General features: G+C 60.1%; 2 protein-coding genes across 5 annotated transcripts; one reads left to right on the top strand and one right to left on the bottom strand.

The window, feature by feature from the left end:
* Window positions 1–644: 644 nt before the first annotated feature.
* Window positions 645–14,842, bottom strand: LOC129120918 (uncharacterized). The gene is made up of 7 exons (XM_077176646.1): window positions 14,582–14,842; window positions 11,829–13,044; window positions 9,946–10,130; window positions 1,959–2,033; window positions 1,661–1,722; window positions 1,466–1,615; window positions 645–1,393 (listed from the first exon to the last, which is right to left on the bottom strand). Exons 1-7 carry the CDS (start codon window positions 14,840–14,842, stop codon window positions 1,186–1,188), a joined length of 2,157 nt encoding a protein of 718 aa, XP_077032761.1. The 3' UTR covers window positions 645–1,185.
* Window positions 11,059–16,512, top strand: LOC143693998 (uncharacterized). 4 transcript variants are annotated; one of them, XM_077177930.1, is made up of 4 exons: window positions 11,059–11,704; window positions 13,545–13,611; window positions 14,268–14,296; window positions 15,072–16,512. In XM_077177930.1, the coding sequence occupies exon 4, from the start codon at window positions 15,166–15,168 to the stop codon at window positions 16,483–16,485; it is 1,320 nt and encodes a 439-aa protein (XP_077034045.1). In that variant the 5' UTR covers window positions 11,059–11,704; window positions 13,545–13,611; window positions 14,268–14,296; window positions 15,072–15,165; the 3' UTR covers window positions 16,486–16,512. The 4 variants fall into 4 exon arrangements, with proteins under 4 accessions (XP_077034045.1, XP_077034044.1, XP_077034042.1 ...); XM_077177927.1 differs by lacking the exon at window positions 11,059–11,704 and adding an exon at window positions 13,072–13,246; XM_077177929.1 differs by having other exon boundaries at window positions 13,545–14,296.
* Window positions 16,513–24,560: the final 8,048 nt, after the last annotated feature.

Here is a 24,560-nt window from a genome sequence, read left to right as displayed (position 1 = left end):
TTGGTTGTTTTTTTTTTTTTTTTTTTTATATTTATGTGTGTTTTCCCCCAAATTCCAGGAAAACCTGGGAGGGGCTCCTGACCTCTCTCCCCTGAGCTGCCCCGACTGGAGGGTCCCGCTGGGGCCAGCCCTGGGTGTCCCATCCCTGCAGGGACATTCCCGAGGGATCCGCAGGGAACTGGAGCAGCTCGGGAGCTCTCCCGACATCCAATCCCTGTGCAGGTGTGGGGCTGCCATTCCTGGAGCTGCCACATGCCTGTCACACCTGTGGGACCCCAAGAGGACACCCCACATGCCTGTCACACCTGTAGGACCCCCAGGGACACCCCTGGGGACACACCTAGGGACACCCCACATACCTGTCACACCTTTGGGACCCCCCAGGGACATCCCCGGGGACACACCCAAAGACACCCTCGGGGACACCCCACATACCTGGGACACCTGTGGGACCCCCAGGGACACCCCACATACCTGTCACATCTGTGGCACCCCCGAGGGGACATCCCTGTCCTCACCCAGCGCCATGGAGCCACCAAACTCCCCCCGTTCCCTCTCTCCCAGTGCCCCCCAGTGCCCCCCAGTGCCCCCCAGTGGCCGTCCCGCAGGGACCCCGCTGTCCCCACCCCTGGCGGGTGTCCAGGTGAGTTTCCAGCAGGTTTTTCCTTTATTTCCACGCAGTAACACTCACTACAGCCGCTACCTACGGGAGGGAACGCACGCACACGGGCACGGGGAGAGAGAATAAATTAAAACAAATCGTCATAAAAAAACCCCAAACGATGGGAACAACGGAGAAAATAAGGGAGGGGAAATGAGAATAAAAAGGCAAACGAGGAGGGTTTGGAACACGGAGCCTCGGGTGGGAGGCGGTGGGTGCATCTCCCGGGCCGCAGCGCGGGGAGGATGCGCTGGGGGCCGCCCTGGCAGCCTCCTCTCCCTGCTCGGCGGGGCGGCGGCGCCCCGAAAGCCCCTCCGAGGCTGGCCCCGGGCGGCGGGGGGACGGGCACGGGCCCCGGCCCCGGGAAAGGCCGCGGGCGGCGGCGGCGGCGTGGCCGTGTCCCCAGAGTGTCCCCAGAGTGTCCCTAGAGTGTCCCTAGAGTGCGGTGGGTGCCGCCGCCGGGGTCCCCCCTGCGTGCCGCGGGCTCCTCGCCATGCTGGCCGCACCTGCAGCCCGGCCCTGCCTTAGTCGTTGGAGGTGACGTCGATGTCTTCCCCGCTCGACTGCTTGGTGGCCAGGCGCCATCGGTTGATGTGGTGCGAGCCCTTCTTCTTCTGGTCCGAGTCGGGGCCCTCCTCCTCCAGCTTCTGCCGTTTGTATTTCGTCCGCCTGTTCTGGAACCACACCTTCACCTGCAACAGGAACCACAGCTTCACCTGGGCACACAGGAACCTTCACCTGGGCACACAGGAACCTTCACCTGGGCACACAGGAACCACACCTTCACCAGCAACACACAGGAACCACACCTTCACCTGCAACAGGAACCACACCTTCACCTGCAACAGGAACCACACCTTCACCTGGGCACACAGGAACCACACCTTCACCTGCAACAGGAACCACACCTTCACCTGCAACAGGAACCACACCTTCACCTGGGCACACAGGAACCTTCACCTGGGCACACAGGAACCTTCACCTGCAGCACACAGGAACCACACCTTCACCTGCAACAGGAACCACACCTTCACCTGGGCACACAGGAACCACACCTTCACCTGGGCACACAGGAACCTTCACCTGCAGCACACAGGCACCACACCTTCACCTGTGGCATGCAGGAACCACACCTTCACCTGCAGCAGGAACCACACCTTCATCTGCAGCACACAGGAACCACACCTTCACCTGCAGCACACAGGAACCACACCTTCATCTGCAGCACACAGGAACCACAGCTTCACCTGGGCACACAGGAACCTTCACCTGCAGCACACAGGAACCACACCTTCACCTGCAACAGGAACCACACCTTCACCTGGGCACACAGGAACCACACCTTCACCTGCAACAGGAACCACACCTTCACCTGCAGCACACAGACACCACACCTTCACCTGGGCACACACACAGCGCCTGTGGGCTCCACTGCCGGGCCTGCAGGGCGGGAGGCTTGGGATTCCCTGGAGAGGGGACAGACTGGCCCTGGGCCTGGCCTGTCTCTGTTCCTGTCCCTGTCCCTGTCTCCATCCCTGTTCCTGTCCCTGTCCCTATTCCTGTCCCTGTCCCTATCCCCATCCCTGTCCCTGTCCTTGTCCCATCCCTGTCCCTGTCCCTGTTCCTATTCCTATCCCCGTCCTTATCCCTATCCTTATTCCTGTTCCTATTCCTATCCCCATCCCTGTCCCTGTCCTTGTCGCATCCCTGTCCCTATCCCTATCCCCATCCCTATCCCCATCCCTATCCCCATCCCTATCCCTGTCACTATCCCTATCCCTATCCCTATCCCTATCCCTATCCCTATCCCTATCCCTGTCCTTATCCCTATCTTTATTCCTGTTCCTATTCCTATGCCCATCCCTGTCCCCGTCCCTCCAGGAGCGCTCCCACAGCCACCCCACCATGCCTCAGTTTCCCACAGCAAGGTGGGACACGGGGCACAAATGTGGCACAAATGTGGCTGCTGCCACCTCACAGTCCTGCAGAAACACAGGGGGGTGAAGGACACTTGGTGGCACCTCAGACACAGCACAGGTGACATTCCCTACAGCACCCAGAGCCTGACACCTGAGACACAGGACAAGTGACACTGCTCACAGCACCCAGAGCCTGACATAGACACAGCACAGGTGACACTGCTCACAGCACAGGTGACACTTCTCAGAGCACAGGTGACACTGCTCACAGCACCCAGAGCCTGACACCTCAGACAGACACAGCACAGGTGACACTGCTCACAGCACAGGTGACACTGCTCACAGCACCCAGAGCCTGACACATACACAGCACAGGTGACACTGCCCACAGCACAGGTGACACTGCTCACAGCACTCAGAGCCCGTCAGCCTGAGCTGGGCTTGGCTTGTACTGGCACAGAATGGGGAAGCAGCCAAAGCCAGCCCTGTTCCAGCTGCCACTGCTGCCAGGTGCCACTGGCACAGCAGCTCCAGTGACACTGGGATGACACTCAGAGCCATCCCCACTCCTCCAGCCAGGACCAGAATCCCAATTATCCATCATTAATTGACCACTGGTGCCAGGGTGCCACTGGCACAGCAGCTCCAGGGACACTGGGATGACACTCAGAGCCATCCCCACACCTCCAGCCAGGACCAGAATCCCAATTATCCATCATTAATTGACTACACCAAGGTTCCAGGAGACCTTTCCTGCTCTGCTTGTGCCAGACTCTGTCCCAGGAGGTCGAGCAGAGTCTCCATCCCTGGGATCCCACCCAGGAGCCCTGACCCACCCCACAGTCCTGGCTCCAGCGCTGGCAGCAGGGGCTGGGCTGGGCTCAGGGCAGCAGGGCCTGGGGCACTTTGGGATGCTGGGGGCACCCACAGGGACAGGGGGCACCGAGGCAGGTGGGATGGCACAGGCAGGGATGGGGATGGGGATGGCAGGGATGCAGGATGGGGGATGCCAGAGGCAGGGATGCAGGGATGCAGGGATGCAGAATATGGGATGCAGGATGGGGGATGGCAGCGGTGAGGGATGCAGGGATGCAGGATATGGGATGCAGGATGGGGGATGGCAGTGGTGAGGGATGCAGGATGCTGCAGGAAGCAGAGTGGATGGGGTAAGGGATGTGGGATGCTGCGGGCAGGGTTATGGGATGGGATGTGGGATGCTGCAGGCAGGGTTATGGGATGGGACGCTGCAGGCAGGGTTATGGGATGGGATGCTGCAGGCAGAGTTATGGGATGGGATGTGGGATGCTGCAGGCAGGGTTATGGGATGGGATGCTGCAGGCAGAGTTATGGGATGCTCCATCTGGGAATGAGGGGCGCTGCGGGCAGTGCTGAGGGATGCTGCAGGTGGGACGCTGCAGGCAGGGGTGCAGGATGGGGTGCAGGATGGGGTGCAGGATGCTGCAGGCAGGGATGGGGGGTGAGGGATGGCAGTGGGGTGGGATGGGGATGGCAGTGGGGCAGTGGTGCAGGATGTGGATGCCGCAGGTGGAAACCACGATGCCCCCGGTGGGCTGAGGATGCCCCAGGCAGGATGAGGATGCCCCCGGCGGGATGAGGATGTGCCCTCGGTTGGATGAGGATGCCCCTGGCGGGCTGCGGACGCTGCCTGGCTCCCAGCCCGGCCCAGCCCAGCCCAGCCCAGCCCGGCCCAGCCCAGCCCGGCCCAGCCCGGCCCAGCCCAGCCCGGCCCAGCCCAGCCCGGCCCAGCCCAGCCCGGCCCAGCCCGGCCCAGCCCGGCCCAGGCTGAGCTTTCTCCCGCAGCCGTTCGTGCCCTGCAGCCGCGGGCCCCACTCAGCCCATCCCGGGACCATCGGCCCTTTCCCCTCAGCCCCGGCACGGCCGCTCCCTGCTCCGGAGCCTTCCCGGGCCCACACAGCCCAGCATTCCCAGTATGGGGGCCAGGGCTCCCAGTTCGGGCCAGCATTCCCATCCCAGCCTGGCATTCCCAGTATGGGGGCCAGGGCTCCCAGTTCGGGTCAGCATTCCCAGTTCTTGGGCCGACATTCCCATCTCGAACCATCATTCCCATCCCAGAGCAGCATTCCCAGCTTGGGCCGGCATTCCCAGTTCTGGGACCGGCATTCCCATCCCAGGCATTCCCATCCCTGGTCAGCATTCCCATCCTGGATCAGCATTCCCATCCCAGCCCAGCATTCCCATCCTGGGTCAGCATTCTCATCCCAGGCATTCCTATTCCAGCCTGGCATTCCCATCCCAAGCATTTCCATCCCAGGCCAGCATTCCCATTCCAGGTCAGCATTCCCATTCCAGCCCATCATTCCCATCCGGGGTCAGCATTCTCATCCCAGCATTCTCATTCCTAGCCCAGCATTCCTATTCCAGCCTGGCATTCCCATCCCAGGCATTCCCATCCCTGGTCAGCATTTCCATCCCATCCCAGGCATTTCTATCCCAGCCCATCATTCCCATCCCAGCCCATCATTCCCACCCCGGGCCGGCATTCCCTGGAGCCACACCAGCCCAGCAGCAGCCGCTGACTTTGGGCTGTCCCGGCTCGGAACGGCTCCTCCTGGCAGCGGGACACAATCCCGGGACAGGATCCATTGCCTTTCCTACCTCTGGGGCATTCCCGGGACACGATCCATTGCCTTTCCTGCCTCTGGGGCATTCCCGGGACAGGATCCATTGCCTTTCCTGCCTCTGGGGCATTCCCGGAGCCGTGCCGGGCTGGCGCCTTTCATCCAGGCGCCGCGGAGCACTTTGCAAACTTTAATTAAACCTCCGGGAGAGGAGAACTTGCATTATCCCTAAATTGTGGAAGGGGAACCAGGGCACAAAGCGATTAAACCTGCCCGAACAGTTCAATCTGTGCCGGAGCGGGCCGGGGGAGCGGCGGCTCTGCCCGGCCGGGCTGGGCTCGGTTCCTGCGGGCTCCTCGGGATCCCCGGCTGGGAGCGGGAATGTTCCCGGGCTGGAGGAGCTCCCGGGCAGCGTCCCTCGCTCCAAAGGCCGCAGCCACGGCGGGAGAATTGCGGGGAGCTCCCAATGGCAGCGGGGATGAGCTGGCCCCGAGCTCCGGGAGGAATCGTTCTAAAGCCCCGAGCCCGGGGCTCCATCCCTTCCCAAATGAACCCTTCTCCGTTTCATCCCTTCCCAAATGAACCCTTCTCGTGCCGGGTGTTTGTGCATGCCACGTCCCGGCCCTGCCACTCCCGGGGCTGGCTCTGTTCCCCGGGGTCACCTCCCGGCCCGAGCTCCTGCTGCAGGACAGGGACAGGGACAGGGATGGGACAAGGACAGGGCAGGGAGAGGGGCAGGGACAGGGACGGGCAGGGACAGGGACAGGGATGGGCAGGGACAAGGACAGGGACAGGGATGGGACAGGGATGGGACAGGGATGGGACAGGGATGGGACAGGGACAGGGATGGGACAAGGACAGGGATGGGACAGGGACAGTCCCCAAGGCGGCTCCTGCATCCCTGTCCTGTCCCTAAGCCCGGCTCCCATCCCTGTTTCCCTGCACATTCCCAGCTGTGCCATATCCCGAGGGCCACCACGGCCATCATGACATCCAAGGTGACATTGCCATCACCACTCGGGGACAGTTAAAATCACTGTGGAGCTTGCCCAGGCGGTGACACAAAGGGTGAGGGCACTGGGGTGGCCCTGGATGGGGACAGGGAGGGAGCAGCCCCGCTGTCACAGGGTGACCCTGCCCGTGCCAGGTTGTCACCCCAAGTGCCACCACCCCCACTGGCACTGCACCTCTGCCTGTTCCTGCGGGGACTTTCCTCATAAAAACCCCCAGAACTTCCCTGCTTTGTTTTTGGGGACAGCTCTCAGTCAGGGGACAGCTGCCAGCCCTGGGCCTCACACGGGGCCCCTCTGCAGCTCTATCTGGGCATCTTTCTCCTCCTGTGATTCCCAGGCATTCGCTCCGTTAATTATTAATTATTAATTACAGCCAGCACCGAGCCCCCGGCCAGGGCTGCTCTGTCCATGCAGGGACAGCAGCTCCAGGAGGGGACAGCAGGATATCCAGGGACCCCATAATCACCCCAGAGCTGTGAGGGGACACTGGGATATCCAGGGACTCCATAATCACCCCAAAACCAGGAGGGGATATCCAGAAATTCCATAATCACCCCAAAACCAGGATGGGATATCCAGGGACTCCATAACCACCCCAAAGCTGTGAGGGGACAGCAGGATATCCAGGGACTCCATAATCACCCCAAAACAAGGAGGGAACACTGGGACACACAGGGGCTCCATAACCACCCCAAAGCTGTGAGGGGGCACTGGGACACACAGGGGCTCCATAACCACCCCAAGGCTGTGAGGGGACACTGGGACACACAGGGGCTCCATAACCACCCCAAGCTCCCCCTGCAGCAGCCAGGGAGAGGCCTCTGCTCAGGGAGTGCAGATTGGAGACCCCGAGTGGGGTTTGCCCCATGAGGTGCCAGGTTGGAGCGGCTCTGCTGGGAATTCTGGGCTCCATCATGCCAGAGGAACCCAGGGAAGCGCCTTCCCAGCCCAGACTGCTGCCATGGCAGGGGAAGTGACCTGGTGCCACCAGTGAGGCCATGCCCAACCCGACAGGACACAGCACGGTGTCCCCAGCTCGTCCCATTGCCAGCACACATCCCAGATCCCAGCTGGCACACGGCCCTGGGCACCACAGGGCATGGGGGCCCTGCTGATCCCAAAGTACCCACAGGGCATGGGGGCCCTGCTGATCCCAAAGTACCCACAGGGCATGGGGGCCCTGCTGATCCCAGAGCCCAGGATCCCTGCTGATCCCAATGCCAGCACAGTGCCCATGATCCCTGCTGATCCCAATGTCCAGGATCCCTGCTGATCCCAATGCCAGCACAGTGCCCATGATCCCTGCTGACCCCAATGCCCAGGATCCCTGCTGATCCCAGAGCCCATGATCCCTGCTGATCCCAGAGCCCAGGATCCCTGCTGATCCCGGTGCCCTCACCCTGCCCAGACCCCCCCAATGCCCAGCTTGATGCCACCTGTGTCCCACCCCTGTGTCCCCATCACACCCAAACCCCCCTTGCTCAGACCATCCCAGATCCCTTCAGAGCCCTCCCTGCACCTTCTCCACCCCGATCCCACTTTTGGATTTCCCTCAGGGCCCTGAGCTGCATTTTGTTCCCCCAGCCCCTTTGATTTTGCTGTTCTGGGCCTGTTGTTCCAATCTCACCCCGAATTAACGCAGCTCCTCGGCAGGAGAGCGGCTGGGAGGGGGTTAAACACCTGCACCATCCCCAGCCCATATCCCAAGGCATTTCCTGATGCTGGGCAGGACCTGAACCCTCCTCACCTGCCCTGGGCTGCTCCAGGTGCTGCTCCCTTTTCCCCCTTTTCCAGGGGGAAAAGCAGCTGGGAAATAGGGCCAGGCACAGCCATGAGCTGCAACCCCCTGGGAATTGCTAAATCCGTGAAAAAATGGTAAAACCCCCCAAAATGTGGATTCAGGTGTAGGGCCCCAGGTGAAAATACACCTGTGTCACACCAGGATGGGTGTCATGGGTAAAGCAGGCTGGTTTTCCATGGGAATTTGATTCCATGCAGGATTTATCACTGAATATTTAATTAGTAATAATTATAATCATGGTAATAATAACCATAATAATATCCTGGGTTTGGCACAGCCACCAGCCCCTGGCTATCCCACTCCTCCAATCTCAATACCCGGGTGTCTCCCATCCCTCGGCACACTGAAATTATTTCCCTCCAGGTAATTAAAACAGATTTTTTTTTTTTTAATATTTTTCCAAAGCCACAGAACAGAAAGGAAAAACGTTTCCCTGCAGGCTGAAGCCCCAGGGCCGGGTGCTGTTCCCGGATGGATCCGTGGGGCCGCGGGAAGGACGGAGCCTTCCCCGGCCCCGCCGCTGCCTCCCGTGGTCCCTGTGCTCGCTCCCTGCCAGCAGCAGCAGCCGCTTCCCAAAATCACGGAAACACCACACCACCAAACAGCCTGCAGCACCCGAAGAATGAAAATTTAAAACATCTCCGTGGCCTCTTTGCACCCTGAAACCTCCCTGGGATTTGGGCTGGATGCCGTTGCTGCGCTTCCCCAGGAAATGGCATTATTGCATTCAGGCTCCAGGCAGCGCTGGGAAAGGCCAGGGAATGGCTAAGCTCCCCCTGGGGCATCCCACAGCTGCCCTTTCCACCCCGACAAGTTCCTGGCTGTTCTTTGACCTTTGGGTTTTGTCCTTTTTTCCCCTTTTTTTCCCCCATTCCAGCCCGGAGAGGTGACGGCAGCAGCGGGAAGGGCCCTGAGCCGGTGTCGGCGCTGAGCCCCGCGAGCCACAGGCTGGGACAGAATCACCCTCGGGATCCAAACACCCTGGGGATTCGGGGGGCTCAGTCCCTGCTTCCCAACACCCGCAGCTGCTCCTTTCCTCCGTCCCTGTGCCGGTGACATTTTCCTCCCAGGAAGTTCCTGCTCCCAGGGACGCGTCTGGAGGTTTTGTTTGGCAGAGCCTGGGCAAGGATGAGCCAGGCGGGTACTGGGAACACCCACGGCTCCAGCTTTATTTCCCAACTAAATTTAAGCTTAAAATTTCAATTAATTCAGCACATAGGCCCAACCACCTCACCAGGATTTGGGGAAAACTTTCTCCCTTCCTGGGAAATAAAACTCCTTCCCCTGGAGCGGTTGGGAGCAGCCGCTCACCGGGACACCGGGCTCGGACGCACAGAGATGCGCAGCCCCAGCTCCCACATTTTCCCCCAGCTCTGTACACTTTTCCTTTCATCCTCGTGCTTCTCCTGGGTCTCCTTCCATCTAAATTCCTGTGAAATGTCTGTTCTGATCCCAGAAAGTCTCACCCAACACCAGCGCCCTGCGGCAGCACCGTCTCACACCCATCCTGAATTCCGGGTGCTGGTGCACAGACCCAGAGCTGCTCGGCTCAGCCACAGTTTTCCAGCTTTCCAGGGAAGCCTTCAGCCTGCTGCTCCTTTCCTAACTGGATTTTTAAATCCACAAATTTCTCCCAGGCCAAACACCCCAAACCAGCGAGAAACAACACTGGGAAAGCGCTCGGGAGAGCGGGACAACACCAGAGCCGCATTCCCAACCCCAAACCTGCCACAGCTCCTGGAACACCAAAAGCTGCCTGACAAAAACCCCAAACCCACCCCGAGGAGCCCCAGGACTCCTGCAGGCTCTGGGGGTGTCCTGGGGTGTTCCAGCTGGGGTTTCACATGGGAGCGGCGTGCGGGGCTGGGGCCGCTGCTGGGACAGGGAGGGACACGGAGGGACGGGCAGGAGGGACACGGAGGGACACGGCGGGACAGGCAGGTGGCAGTACCTGTGTCTCAGAGAGGCTGAGGCTGCTGGCCAGCTGCTTGCGCTCGGCTCCCACCACGTAGTGGTTCTTCTCGAAGGCTCTCTCCAGGCGCAGCAGCTGCGATGGGGAAAAGGCCGTGCGGATGCGCTTGGGCTTGCGGGCGAAGGGGCCGTGCAGCAGGAGGCTCTCCTGGGACACCTCGCTCCCTGCGGGCACACACAGAGCTCAGCGCGGCCCCGGCCCCCCTCGGGGTCACTTCCCGGCCCTGTGACACGGCAAGGGCACAAAAAGGGGAATTGAGGGGGTTTGGGAGATTTCCCCACCCTGAAATTGCGGGTTTTGTGCCACGTTCTGGATCCTCTCAGGCCCGCGGTGGGGTTGGACACGGCGCAAAAGGGAGGGCAGGGAGAGAGAGAGAAAGAAATAAAGAAAGAGAGGGAGAAGGGATGGATGGGGAGAGGAGCAGGAAGAGGAAAGAGAGGAAGAGAAGGTGGAGGCAGAGAAAGAACTGAGACAGAGAGAAAAAGAAATTATAAAATAGGAGGAAGACTGAGAAAGTGACAGGAAAAATAGGGAAGAAAAACTAAGAAAGAAAGAAAAAGTGGAGGGAAGAAAGAAAGAGGGAAGCGGACACGGAAAGAGACAAAGTGGGAAAGCAATTTTTAAAAGAGGGAAAGAAAGAGAAAAGGAAACAGAAGGAAAAGAAAGTGAAAGGAGAAAGAAAGAGAAAATAAGTGGGAAAGCAAAAAAAACAGAAAGAAGGAAAGAAGCAAAGAACAACGAACGAGAGAAGAAAACCTGTAAAGCGAGCGAGCGAAACAAGGTAGAAAGAAACGAAAGCAAGGGAAGAAACAGAAAATTAAAAGCGGAGAGAGAAGGGAGGAGAGAGGGACGGCTCGGGAGAGCGGCGGGCCGGGCTCGGGGCCGGGGGGAACCGGAGCCGCTCCCGGGGCCGAGGGGGCCGGGCCGGAGCCCCCGGGCGCCGCCGGCAGCGGCCGCGATCCCCGGCGGAGCCCCGGGGACCAGCGAGGGGTTGGTGCCGAGCAGATAAAACTAATCCGGGCTGCGGGACCCCCCGGCACCGCGGCGGGACAGAGGAGACGGCGGTGGAGGGGAAACGGAGAGGCAAAAAAAAAAAAAAAAAAAAAGAGAAAGAGAAAAAAAAAAAGGAAAAAATAAAGAGAAAGAAAAAACATGGGAAAAAAGGAAAGAAAAGGACGCAGCTACAGAAAGGAAAAGGAAAAGAAAGAGGATAGGAAGGAACGGAGAGAAAGAAAATAAAGATAAAAGAAATAGAGACAGAATGGGAAAATTAATAGAAAGAAAGAATGAACGAAAAGAAGAAAGAACGAAAGAAGCAAAACAAGAAAGTGAGGAAAAGAAAGAGAAGGAAAGAAAGAGAAGAAAGAAATAAAGAGAAGAAAAGGGATCGAGAGAAAATCTACAGAACCAAACAACATCTCTCTGCGCAGCCGAGATCCACCGCACCGAAATCCTTCCCTTCGTTCCCGGGAAGGAGAAAACCAAATTCCCGGCTCGGCTGCGCACGGAGGCGGCGGCGCCGGTCCCGTCCCCCGGAGCTCCGCGATGCTCGGCCGGGACTCAGCGGGGCTGCGGCAGAGCTGCGGCCGCGGCTGTGCAAGGGCACCGGCACCGGGGGTGCGGAGACACCGGGGTGCGGAGACACCGGGGGTGCGGAGGCGCCGGGTGCTCGGAGGCGCCGGGTTCTTGGAAGCACCGGGCGTTCGGAGGCACCGGGCTCTCGGAGGCACCGGCCCCGGTACGGAGCACGGCAGCAACAGGTCCTGCGGTGCAGGCAGAGCCCCCCGAGCCCCGGTGCGGAGCCCCGCAGCCCCCGGGGCCCCGGCAGCGCTCGGCCCGCGCCCCCCGCGGGCCCCGCTCACCTTGGAAGCGGTGGCCGAAGAAGCGGTTCCGCAGCACCCAGGGGTAAAAGTTGAGCGGGTCGCGGTGCTGCGGCCCGAAGAAGGGGTGCGGGTGCGGCAGGGCCGAGCCCCCCAGCTGGGGGGGCCCGACGGGCAGCGCCGGGTGCCCCACGGCCTCGGGGAAGACGAGCTCGGCGCTGCCGTACAGGGCCCGGCCGGCGGCTCCCTGGAAGCCGGGGGCGAAGGCGGCGGCGGCGTCGGCGGCGGCGGCGGGGCCGGGGTAGGCGAGGGCGGCGGGGCGCGGGGGGTCCTCGGGGCCCAGGGGGGTGTCCTTGCCCACCAGGGACTCGATGGTGAAGCAGCGCTTCGCGGACGGCTGGAACATGGTGTGAGCCGGGAGCGGGGGGGGGCCGGAGCGGGGCCGGTCCTGCGGGTGCGCGCGTGTGTGCGGTGTGTGTGTGTGTGCGTGTGCAAGAAACCTCCCCCTGGGCACGGCACACACACGCGGACCCGCGGCCCGCACCCCTCCTTCCCTCCCTCCGCCCCCGCCCCGCCGCCCACCCGCGGGCGCCCACGCAGCCCCGAGCCCCGGGCGGCCGCTCCAGCGGCGGGCGGTACCTGCGGGGCCCGCGGGGGCGGCCGCACCTGAGCCCCCGCCGAGAGGGGAGGCCCGCGGAGGCAGGGCCGGGATGGGGAGGGCAGGGATTGCAGGGATGGGATGGGAGAGCAGGGCCGGGATAGGGAGAGCAGGGAATGCAAGGATGGGATGGGATGGGATGGGAGAGCAGGGCCGGGATGCGGAGTGCAGGGCCGGGATGTGGAGGGGAGGACTGGGATTAGGAGGGCGAGAAATGCAGGAATGGGATGGGAGAGCAGAGCCGGGATGCGGAGTGCAGGGACAGGATACGGAGTGCAGGGATTGCAGGGATGGGATGGGATGGGATGGGATGGGATGGGATGGGATGGGATGGGATGGGATGGGATGGGATGGGATGGGATGGGATGGGATGGGATGGAGAGAGCACGAATTGTAGGGATGGGATGGGGAGAGCAGGGAATGTAGGAATAGGACGGGAAAGCAGGGCCGGGATGGGATGGGATGGGAGAGAAGGGCCGGGATGGAGAAGCCAGCGGAGGCAGGGCCGGGATGGAAGAGCAGGGGAAAGTAGGGATGGGATGGGATGGGATGGGATGGGATGGGATGGGATGGGATGGGATGGGATGGGATGGGATGGGATGGGAGAGCAGATCAAGGTAGGGATGGGTCCGGAGAGGATGGGGAAGGCAGGGACGGGCAGGACGGGCAGTGGGAGGCAGAGGAGGCAGAGCGGGGTAAGGACAGGCAGGGGAGGCAAAAGGAAGCAGAGGAGGCCGGGGGAGCACAGGGGCAGCCAGGAAGAGTCAGGGCAGGCACGAGGAGGCCGGGGGCGGCACGGGAGGTACGGACGGGCAGGGGAGGACAAGGAGAGGCAGGGGAGGACACGGGGAGATGGGGCAGGAAGGGGAGGCAGAGGAGGCAAAAGGACGCAGAGAGCGCCCGAAAAACTGGACTGGAGCCGCTCCCGCAGGCGCGCCGCGAACTTGTGGCAAAAAGGGCTCCGGCAGCGCGGGGCGGGGGAGGTTCCCTCCGTATTAAAAAAAAAAAAAAATTAAAAAATCTTTAAAAATTCCTCAATTTTTTCTTCTTCTTTTGGTTTTCCTTTTCTTTTCTTTTTTTTTTTTTTTTTCCGTATTCAGATGAATGAACCAGCCCTGCCCGCAGCGGCGGAGCGGAACCCCGGCCCCCCCGGCGGGGGCAGCGCAGGTGAAGCCTCCCCCTCCTCTCCCGCCCCCGCGCAAGCTCCGCTCCCCTCCGCGTGTCCCCTTCCAAAGGCAGGACCTTCCCCCGGCCGAAACCTCTTCGCACCGCTCCGATCCTGCGCCGGGAACGGGGGCAAATAAAAACCGAAACAGCCAAATCTCCCAAGAAGGGGCAATTTTGGCCGTTTTGCCCCGCGCGGGGGATGCGCGGGCGCGCAGCCCCTGCGCGGGCCGGTCCCGAGTTCACTCCGCAGTTTGGCTCTGCTCGGAGTTTTGTCGGCCCGCGGAGGCGGGGGCCAGCCCTCCCCTCCCGCACAAAGGGGGTTGAAAGTCTATTTTCCACTTGGCTGGATCGAAATACTCCGCGCGGGATCCTTCCCCCCGCGGAGAGGAGAGCGCTGCTGCGCGCCCGCGGGCTCTGCGCGGACTCGCTCCCGCAAGAGGCTGCGGGGAGAAGCATGGGGGGAGGAAAGGCAAAATTACGCGAAATCCCAGAGAAGTGAAAGCCTAAAAATGGAGCGAGAGCGTCGGCAAAGCGTTTTTTTTTTAATTTTAATTTCATTTCCGCAAGAGAGAGAGAGAGAGAAAAAAAAATAATCGTCATTCGAAATATTTTATAAATAGATTTAAAATATATATTTCCTTTTTTTTTTTTAATAGGAAAAGTGGAAATAAAGAAGAGGAGTTGGGTGAGAGAGCTGGCGGAGAGGGCAGCGGGAGCGGAGCCGCGGAGGGACGGGGATGGGAAGGGAAGGGATGGGGAGATGGGGAAGGGATGGAGATGGGGAGGAAGGGGAAGGGATGGGATCGGGAAGGGGAAGGAGAAGGGGGCACGGGGACAGCTCGGCTCAGTCGCGGAAACTGCCCGGCTCCGGACCGTTTGTGGAATTTCATTTAAATCAATTTAATCCAATTGAATTCAATTTCATTCCTTTTTTTTCCTCTCCTTTTTTACTTTTTTTTTTTCCCTCGACCTTTTCCCTGCCCCCGGGGGCCGGCGGGGGGGACGCGGCCCCTCCGCCCGTGCCCCGCGGCAGCCGCGGGTGCGGAGCGGGCGCTGCGGGATGCGCGGCCCCGGAGCGCGGCGCGGGGCCGGGATTTCGTTTCGTGCGGATCTCCCTCATTTCAGCATCTTCCGAGGGAGACGGGCGGGAAAGGCGGCCGGGCTGCGGCTGCTTCCCGCGGGATCCCCGGCGGCCGCAGCTCCCCCGGGCTCCCCGGCCGCAGCCGAGCATTGTCCGGGAGGCAGCGGCTCCGGTTTGGGGTGAATCCCCCTCTCGGGAATTTACAAACCCTTCACCTGATTTTGGGTTTTCCCCATCTCGCCCCGGTGGTTTTCGGTCCCGGCTCAGTGTCCAGGCGAGGCTGCTCGGATGCTCCGAAAGGAACCGCGGGGCTGCTACGCTGGAACCGACCGAGAACCCCAAATTTATCTTTAAATTTCTTTTTCCCCTCTGCTCCCAGGCCTGCTCCCGGCTCCAAGAGAACTCAAGCAGGATTTTTATCCCTTCGGGAATAAACCCGGAGTCGCCGAGCCAGGGTCTTGCCCGGGCTGGAGATGCCCCTGGTTTGTGGAGAGGAAAACTTTATCCGCGGAATGCCCGGAGAGGGGAACGGGGATGGATCCTCCCCGCTGCATTCCGGCCGGGAGCGGCTCCGGGAAGGGGAAAAATCCATTTTCCTTTCTAACGAAAGAGCCGCCGGCCGTGCGAGCGCAGCCGAGGGCCCGCAGGGGCCGGGCAGGGGCGGCTGCACCGCGATCGGGGGCGCCGGGGGGAAAGGGGGGTCTGGAAAACCCAACCGGGGCGTCCTGCAAGGAGCAAGCGAGAGAGGAGGGGAGGAGAGGGAAAGAGGGACAGGACAGACACCGAATGCCGGCCGCGGGCTGGGGGTAAAGGCTCATTTATGGGGTGGCAGGGGGACAGCGGGGCCACCGCTGTGTCCGTGTCCATCCGCACCCCAGGCTCAGAGCCCGCAGGTGCTGTCACCGAGCGGAGCGGTGTCCCTGGAGCGGTGTCCCCGGAGCCGGGCCGTGTCCCCAGAGCCGGGCGGTGTCCCTGGAGCGGTGTCACCGAGCGGAGCGGTGTCCTCGGAGCCGGGCCGTGTCCCCGGAGCCGTGTCCCCGGAGCGGTGTCCCCGGAGCCGTGTCCCCAGAGCCGAGCCGTGTCCCCAGAGCCGGGCCGTGTCCCCGGAGCGGTGTCCTCGGAGCTGGGCCGTGTCCTCGGAGCCGGGCCGTGTCCCCGGAGCCGTGTCCCCGGAGCGGTGTCCCCGGAGCCGGGCCGTGTCCCCAGAGCCGGGCCGTGTCCCCGGAGCCGTGTCCCCGAAGCCGGGCGGTGTCCCCGGAGCCGGGCCGTGTCCCCAGAGCCGGGCCGTGTCCCCGGAGCCGTGTCCCCGGAGCCGGGCCGTGTCCCCGGAGCCGGGCCGTGTCCCCGGAGCCGGGCCGTGTCCCCAGAGCCGGGCCGTGTCCCCAGAGCCGGGCGGTGTCCCCGGAGCCGGGCCGTGTCCCCAGAGCCGGGCCGTGTCCCCGGGCCGTGTCCCCGCAGCCGCTGTCCCCTCGTTGTTAATGGGTAACGAAGCGGCCCCGCCATCAAAGGGCACCGCGGGGAACGCGGCCCCGGGCCCGGAGCGGGCACGGCTCGACCCCACGTTAAAAGTTGACCAGACTTCAAAGGGCTGCAGCATTTCCTCCGCCGCTCTCACACCTGCTCCTCCCGCGGGCACCGCTCCTGCCCGGCCCCGTTCCTTCTCAGCGGCCATCCAGGGCAGCCCCGAGGGGCACAGGGGGAAATTCAGGGCTGGGGGGTTAACGAGGTCCTTTTCCTGCTTCCTTGGATTTCATTTCATTCTATTTTTTAAATTTTCTTTGGTTCAGGAATAGTCTGGATCGGAATAAATCGTCCCTGAAGCTGCAGCTTCCAGCAGGTCATTCCTGTCACCTTCCTGAGGGCCCTTCAGTCAGGGGCTTTTGGGAGCTGGTGAGTGGAGGGATGGACAGATGGATGGAGGGATGGATGGACGGATGGATGGATGGATGGATGGATGGATGCATGGATGGATGATGGATGGATGGAGGGATGGATGGATGGATGATGGATGGATGGATGATGGATGGATGGATGGATGGATGGATGGATGGATGGATGGATGGATGATGGAGGGATGGATGGATGGATGGATGGATGGATGGATGGATGGATGGAGGGATGGATGGATGGATGGATGGATGGATGGATGGATGGATGATGGATGGATGGATGGATGGATGGATGGATGGATGGATGGATGGATGATGGATGGATGGATGGATGGATGATGGATGGATGGATGATGGATGGATGATGGATGGATGGATGATGGATGGATGGATGGATGATGGATGGATGGATGGATGATGGATGGAGGGATGGATGGATGGATGGATGGATGGATGGACACATGGAAGGCAGGATTTGTGGGATGGATGGATGGATGGATGGATGGATGGATGGATGGATGGATGGAGGGATGGATGGATGATGGATGGATGGATGGATGATGGATGGATGGATGATGGATGGATGGATGGATGGATGGATGGATGGATGGATGATGGATGGATGGATGGATGGATGATGGATGGATGGATGATGGATGGATGATGGATGGATGGATGATGGATGGATGGATGGATGATGGATGGATGGATGGATGATGGATGGATGATGGATGGATGATGGGTGGATGGATGGATGGATGATGGATGGATGATGGATGGATGGATGGATGGATGGATGGATGGACGGATGGATGGATGGATGGATGGATGGATGGATGGATGGATGATGGATGATGGATGGATGGATGGATGATGGATGGATGATGGATGGATGGAGGGATGGATGGATGGATGATGGATGGATGATGGATGGATGATGGATGGTGGATGGATGGATGGATGGATGATGGATGGATGGATGGATGATGGATGGATGATGGATGGATGGAGGGATGGATGGATGGATGATGGATGGATGATGGATGGATGATGGATGATGGATGGATGGATGGATGGATGATGGATGGATGGAGGGATGGATGATGGATGGATGGATGGATGATGGATGGTGGATGGATGGATGGATGGATGGATGATGGAGGGATGGATGGATGGATGGATGATGGATGGATGGATGATGGATGGATGGATGGATGATGGATGGATGGATGGATGATGGATGGATGATGGATGATGGATGGATGGATGATGGATGGTGGATGGATGATGGATGGATGGATGATGGATGGATGATGGATGATGGATGATGGATGGATGGATGGATGGATGGATGGATGGATGATGGATGGATGGATGATGGATGGATGGATGATGGATGGATGGAGGGATGGATGGATGATGGATGGATGATGGATGGATGGATGGATGGATGGATGGATGGATGGTGGATGGATGATGGATGGATGGATGATGGATGGATGATGGATGATGGATGATGGATGGATGATGGATGGATTTTATGGGATCAGGCTGACTGAGAGAGGATCCCACCCCATGTCTAGGAACAGGAAGCCACCCAGATCCCCCAGTTCCAGACTGGGAGAGGCCATTCCAGCAGGGAAGGAGGCCGCTGCGTTCCCACCCACCTCCACAGGCTCTCCTTGGCTTTTCCATGGGGCTGCACCCCCCTCTCCTCTCCAAACCCTGCCCAGGCTTGCTGGGACCCGCTGTGACAGGTCCTGGGCACACTCAGGGGTGCCACATCCTGAGGGCCCTTGGAGGGGACACAGCTGTGGTGCTGTGGCTGCAGCCACACCGGGAACAGGAATCCTGGGCCTGCAAAGCAAACAGGATCTGGCAGCCAGGTCCTGGTAGATGGAGATCATCCGATCATCCAGCTCCTGGTGGGACCATCTCCAGCCTGGGAGCACCTCCAGGGGATGGGGATGTGCCTATGGCCCCGGGAAACCTTTCCAGGAGCTGGGACATCCCAGCCCTTGGTGGCCTGGGCTGTCCTTGAGATAGGGACAGCTCTGGTCACTCCTGTTCCACAGTGACACAGGACAGGGACTGCTCTGGTCACTCCTGTTCCACAGTGACACAGGACAGGGACTGCTCTGGTCACTCCTGTGACACAGTGACACAGCACAGGGACTGCTCTGGTCATTCCTGTTCCACAATGACACAACACAGGGACAGCTCTGGTCACTCCTGTGACACAGCACAGGGACAGCTCTGGTCACTTCCCCCAGCAGTGACACAGGACAGGGATTTTGGGAAAGCCATCCAGACCCAATGAGTGCAAAGTGCTGTGTGTGGCACTTCCATGCCCTGTGTGTCACTGCCATGTCCCCGTGTCACTGCAATGCCCTGTGTGTCACTGCCATGCCCTGTGTCACTGCCATGTCCTGTGTGGCACTGCCATTGTTGTGTGTCACTGCAATGCCCTGTGTGTCACTGCCATCCCCTGTGTCACTGCCATGTCCTGTGTGGCACTGCCATTGTTGTGTGTCACTGCAATGCCCTGTGTGTCACTGCCATGCCCCTGTGTCACTGCAATGCCCTGTGTGTCACTGCATGCCCTGTGTGTCACTGCCATTGTTGTGTGTCACTGCCATCCCCTGTGTCACTGCCATGCCCTGTGTCACTGCCATGCCCTGCTGGGGGCAGACCCTCCCTCACCCCTGACCCTGAAACCCCCCAGGGCTGCTGTGGGGAGCAGCTCAGAGCTGATCCCGGGGCTGGTTTGGGTTTATCCCCCTGGCAGCTCCCAGAAGAGCTGGCACCCTGTTTTAGGGTCAGCCAGAGCTCCTGGGGCTGGTTCAGCTTTATCCCCCTAACAGTTCCCAGAAGAGCTGGCACCCCATTTTAGGGTCAGCCAGAGCTCCCGGGGCTCATTTGGGTTTATCCCACTGGCAGCTCCCAGAAGAGCTGGCACACTGCTGTTTTTAGGGTCAGGCAGAGCTCCCCATGCTTTGGGGTGAGATTGGTGTCCCGTTAATGTCCCCACACCAGGGCTATCAGGTGTCACCTCAGAAATGCTCATTCCAGCAGAAATGTCTTTGCTGGGGAAATTCCCCATGGGAAATGGCACATCCAGCCCGGGAGCACCGCAGTGTGACCCCCCCAGCCCCTCAGCACCATCCCCTGCCAGCCTGCAGGGCCAGGAAACCTCGGGGACAGGAGCTGGGGGACCCCAGGAGAGTCCCCAAAACCCCTGGGGCACCTGGCAGTGCCACATCAGGGTGGATCAGCAGAGCCAGCCGCCCTCCCATCCCCAAAATCCCATCAGATGGCACCGGGACACTGCTCCAAATGTCACTTCTGACACCAAACGTCCCGCAGAGGCAAACCACTTGCTGGGAATTATCCTGCTTTCCCACTCTGCTGGGAATTATCCTGCTCTCCCACTCTGCTGGGAATTATCCTGCTCTCCCACTCTGCTGGGAATTATCCTGCTCTCCCACGTGGAGCATTCCCCTGCTAGAAGCACCTGGGCACCTTCTCTGGAACCACTGGGGCTGCTTTTCCTGTGGCACCCAGGAAAACCCACCCAGAAATGGCTCAGGCTGTCCCTCCCAGCTCTGGGGACACCTCAGAGCGGGGGTTAAAGCCAATCCCGCCCCCAGGCAGGAGGAAATGAGCTTTTCCAGCGGGTTCTGCTGGATCCTGGTGGATTCCCGTGGTCTCCCCCACCCCCAAAGCTCCGAGCCCGCGGATCCCCCTCCCTCCTCCCTCGGGGAGTGGTCGGAGGGGGCCCCTGGCTGAGTCATTTATTTATTTTGCCGGTGCCATATGAAAGGCAGCCCCGGGTGTTTCCATACCAGGCGGATAGGTGCTTCCAACACTGACATTCTCCTGGAGAAAAATAGGCAGGAAAGCTCCTGGCGCAGCAGTTTTATTGTGTTAATAAGTTTGGCGTCTATAAGCACCATATGTAAATGACTGCTATAGTGCCTTGCTGCCATTTAACATTATGTTGGGGAGGTGAGCTGGAGCCAAGTCTGCAGCTTTTCCATTAATACACCACGAGCTGCCAATTCCCAAGGGGCTTTTTTCCCTCTTTTTTATTTTATTTTTTTCTCCTTTTTTTTGAAAATGGGAAAGAGCCCGGCGCCAAAATGCTGCCTCGGACCCTTCAGTTGGGTGGGAAATGGGTAAATATTGTGTTCATTCAGCCCTGGAGGCAGCTCCAGAGCTTGGAGCTGGGCTGGGAAATCCCCTTCGCTGAGTATCCCCGTCCTGGGAGAGGGGCTGGGGGTGGGAAAAGTGGGGCTGGGGTTGGGGCTTTATCCCACTGGGGTTGGGGGTTTATCCCACTGGGTTTGGGGCTTTATTCCACTGGGTTTGGGGGTTTATCCCACTGGGTTTGCAGGTTTATCCCACTGGGTTGGGGCTTTATCCCACTGTGTTTGGGGCTTTATCCCACTGGGTTTGGGGGTTTAACCCACTGGGTTTGGGGGTTTATCCCACTGGGTTTGGGGGTTTATCCCACTGGGTTTGGGGGTTTAACCCACTGGGTTTGGGGCTTTATCCCACCATGTTCGTGGGCTTACCCCACTGAGTTTGGGGGTTTAATCCACTGGTTTTGGGGCTTTATCCCACCATGTTCGTGGGCTTACCCCACTGAGTTTGGGGGTTTAATCCACTGGTTTTGGGGCTTTATCACACCATGTTTGTGGGCTTACCCCACTGAGTTTGTGGGTCAATCCCTGCTCCTCCTTCCCCGACAAGCAGGGAGAAAAAGGAAAAAAACCAAGGGAGAAAAATGGCAATGTGAAGTGCCATGAGTTTGTTCCTCGTGCGAGGGATTTGCAGGGAGTTTGTGCTGAATCGATGGCTCCGTGCAGTCATATGGATGGCAGGCTCCCAGCCATTATTAGTGTAAACAGATTTGTGAGCAGTATATTTAGCTGTTCCATATTGCTTTTAGGAAATGTGCACATTTCCATGGCACACACTTGCAGAGGGCCATACCCTGCCACGGCTCTGCAGGTGGGGACGGAGCCCCCCGAGCCTCCTGGGCTGCCCCAAACTCTGCCCCACGAGCTGCTCAGAGGGGTTTGGGTGCCCTCCTGCTGCCTGCTGGCTGTCCCACCCGTGTGTCACCTGGAGGGGACAGCCTGGCCAGGCCACGCTGCTCCCTGAGGTGGCAGAGCTGGGCTGCAGCTCCTGCAGGGGGGGGTGGCAGCAGCAGAGCCCTGGGGGTGCCCAGGGTGGGTTTGGGGCTCCAGGGCACCCAGCCCTGCCCAGAGCTCTGTGGTGGGGTGAGCTGGGGGATCCTCAGGGGGACTGCCAGGCTGGGGGGCACCCAGGGAATGCTCTGGGAAACAGGGGAGACAGACACTCATGGGACACTCCGGGAAACAGGTGACACAGACAGCCAGGGACTGTGCTGTCATCCAGGGGACAAAAACATCCAGGGAATGCTCTGGGAAACAGGGGAGACAGACACCCATGGAACCCTCCAGGAAACAGGTGACACGGACAGCCAGGGATTGCGCCAGGATCCAGGGGACAAAAACATCCAGGGAACGTTCTGGGATCCAGGGGACACAGACAGCCAGGGATTGTGCCGTGATCCGGGTGACACAGCCACCCATGGAACACTCTGGGAAATGGGTGACAGACACCCAGGGAATGCTCTGGGAAATGGGTGACAGACACCCAGGGAATGCTCTGGGAAACAGGTGACACAGACATTCAGGGACTGTGCCAGGATCCAGGTGACACAGTCACCCGGTGACCCCTCTGGGACACAGGTGACACAGCCACCCACAGGCCATGGCAGGGTGCAGGTGACACAGACACAGGCCCCCACGTGCCAAGGTCACAGCAGCCACATCCCCACCTCCCCCTGTGCCGGGAGGGCTCCGGTCCCTCCTGCCCCTCTAAAGAGCAAGCCCAGCTCCGGGGTGAGCCCCGTGGGTCCTGTGGGATGGATCCTGTCCCCAAATCCTTCCAGGATCCTGTTTCCCACAGGAGCCAGTGGGACCAGCCCCTTGGAGCCCCCCAGGCCGTGGGCACAGCAGGAATGTGGCACAGCCCCTGTGCCAGGCAGGGGGCACCGAGGGGCCCGAGGGGCTTTGCTGCTCTGCCTTCCCATTGCTGCTCTGCCTTCCCATTGCTGCTCTGCCTTCCCATTGCTGCTCTCCCCTTGCTTGTTCTTTTCCTTTGCTGTTTTCCCTTCGCAGTTTTCCCTTTCCTGCTCTCCCTCCGCTGCTCTCCCTTTGCCACTTTCCCCTTGCTGTTTTTTCCCCCTTTCCTGTTTCCCTTTCCTGCTTTCCCTTTGCTGCTTTCCCCTTGCAGTTCTCCCTTTGCTGCTCTCCTCTTGCAGTTTTCCCTTCAATGTTCTCCCTTCTCTGCTCTCCCTTTCCTGCTCTCCCCTTGCAGTTTTCCCTTTCCTGCTCTCCCCTTGCTGCTCTCCCTTTGCCTCTCTCCCCTTGCAGTTTTCCCTTCACTGCTCTCCCTGACTGCTTTCCCCTTGCTGGTTTTTTCCCCCTTGCTGCTCTCCCCTTGCAGTTTTCCCTTTCCTGCTCGCCCTTTCCTGCTCTCCCCTTGCAGGTTCCCTTCTCTGCTCTCCCTCCGCTGCTCTCCCTCTCCAGCCCTTGTCCCGCAATAGCGGCTGGCCCGGCAGCCCGGCAGAGGCTGGCACGGCACGGGAGAGGCTGGCACGGCACGGGAGAGCCTGGCCCAGCACGGGAGAGCCTGGCCCAGCACGGGAGAGCCTGGCCCAGCCCGGGAGAGCCTGGCACGGCATCCCAGGAGACGCTGGCACGGCTGGCCCGGGAGAGCCTGGCACGGCTGGCCCGGCAGCCCGGGAGAGGCTTCTCCAGCCTGGCAGAGCCTGGCACGGCGTCCCAGGAGAGGCTGGCACGGCAGCCCGGCAGAGGCTGGCCCAGCCCGGCTGCCATGGCTACCCATCCCCGGCGGAGGCATCCGGGCTCGGGGGGAGCCGCCGGCCCCTTTCATGCCGCAGAAAGCCGCGACATCAGCGCTCTCTTGTTGGATGTCACCGTCTCCCTCCCAGCGGCGTGAAAAATCAATTAGGAAGAATTAGCGACGTGTCACCGGGGCTCGGGAGGGGACAATCGCGGGGCCCGTCCTGCGCACCGAGACGCGGCTCTGTGTCACCGCTCTGTGTCACCGCTCTGTGTCACCGCTGTCCCCAGCGCCCTGGCACCGCTCCAGCCGCAAGGGCGGGATGCCCAGGCACCCAAATCCTTTGGGATGCGGATTCCCAGGCGGGCACAGGCAGTGGGGTCACTCCAGCTCTCCCTGCCTCGCTTGCTCCATCCCTGCGAGGGCTTTGGCGGCCCCGCAGCATCCCCGGCTGGAGGTGGCGTTCCCGCGGCTCCGGGGCTGGAATGGCTCTCTGGGAATGTGACTCGCACCGTGTCGCCTCTTTTCCCTCCTCTTCCCATGTGCGTGTGTATATATATAAACCAGAAAGGGAAAAAAAAAATTCCCAAACTCTGATTAAAATCCCTTTTTTTATTCACCTGCCCATCTTTCCTGTCTGCATCTCCCCTTCTATCCAAACTCATAATTAATCGCTCAAGGCAAAAGTAATGAATGTTAATTGGCCATCTGTACAAAGACTAATTAAAATCTACCATGCTGGGGATTAAAACATACCTATAGCAACTGCCTGAATTGAGAATGAGACAGAGGAGAGATTGAGAAAACAGCTGAAAGGCTTGTGCAAAACGCAATCTCGCTTAGGTGTGAGATGAGTTGCAGCTCCGAGATCTGAGATGCTTTATTATTAAATTAAAAAAAAAAAAAACAAAACACAACCAAAAAAACGGGGAGGGGGGGGAGGGGGGGGAAGAAACTTCTGAGCTGGGAGCTGGTTTAATGGGAAGAAAGGCCGCGGGGGATTTCAAAGGAGGAGTGACCCCAACATTTCGCGTCGGGTTTGGAGGAGGATAAAAACTGCCCGCTCCCCTCCCCGC

Source organism: Agelaius phoeniceus, chromosome 4 (assembly GCF_051311805.1).
Source record: "Agelaius phoeniceus isolate bAgePho1 chromosome 4, bAgePho1.hap1, whole genome shotgun sequence".
In the NCBI taxonomy this organism is placed as follows: Eukaryota; Metazoa; Chordata; class Aves; order Passeriformes; family Icteridae; genus Agelaius; species Agelaius phoeniceus.
The sequence above is the reverse complement of the archived record's forward strand: the minus strand, read 5'-3'. Positions and strand labels throughout refer to the sequence as shown.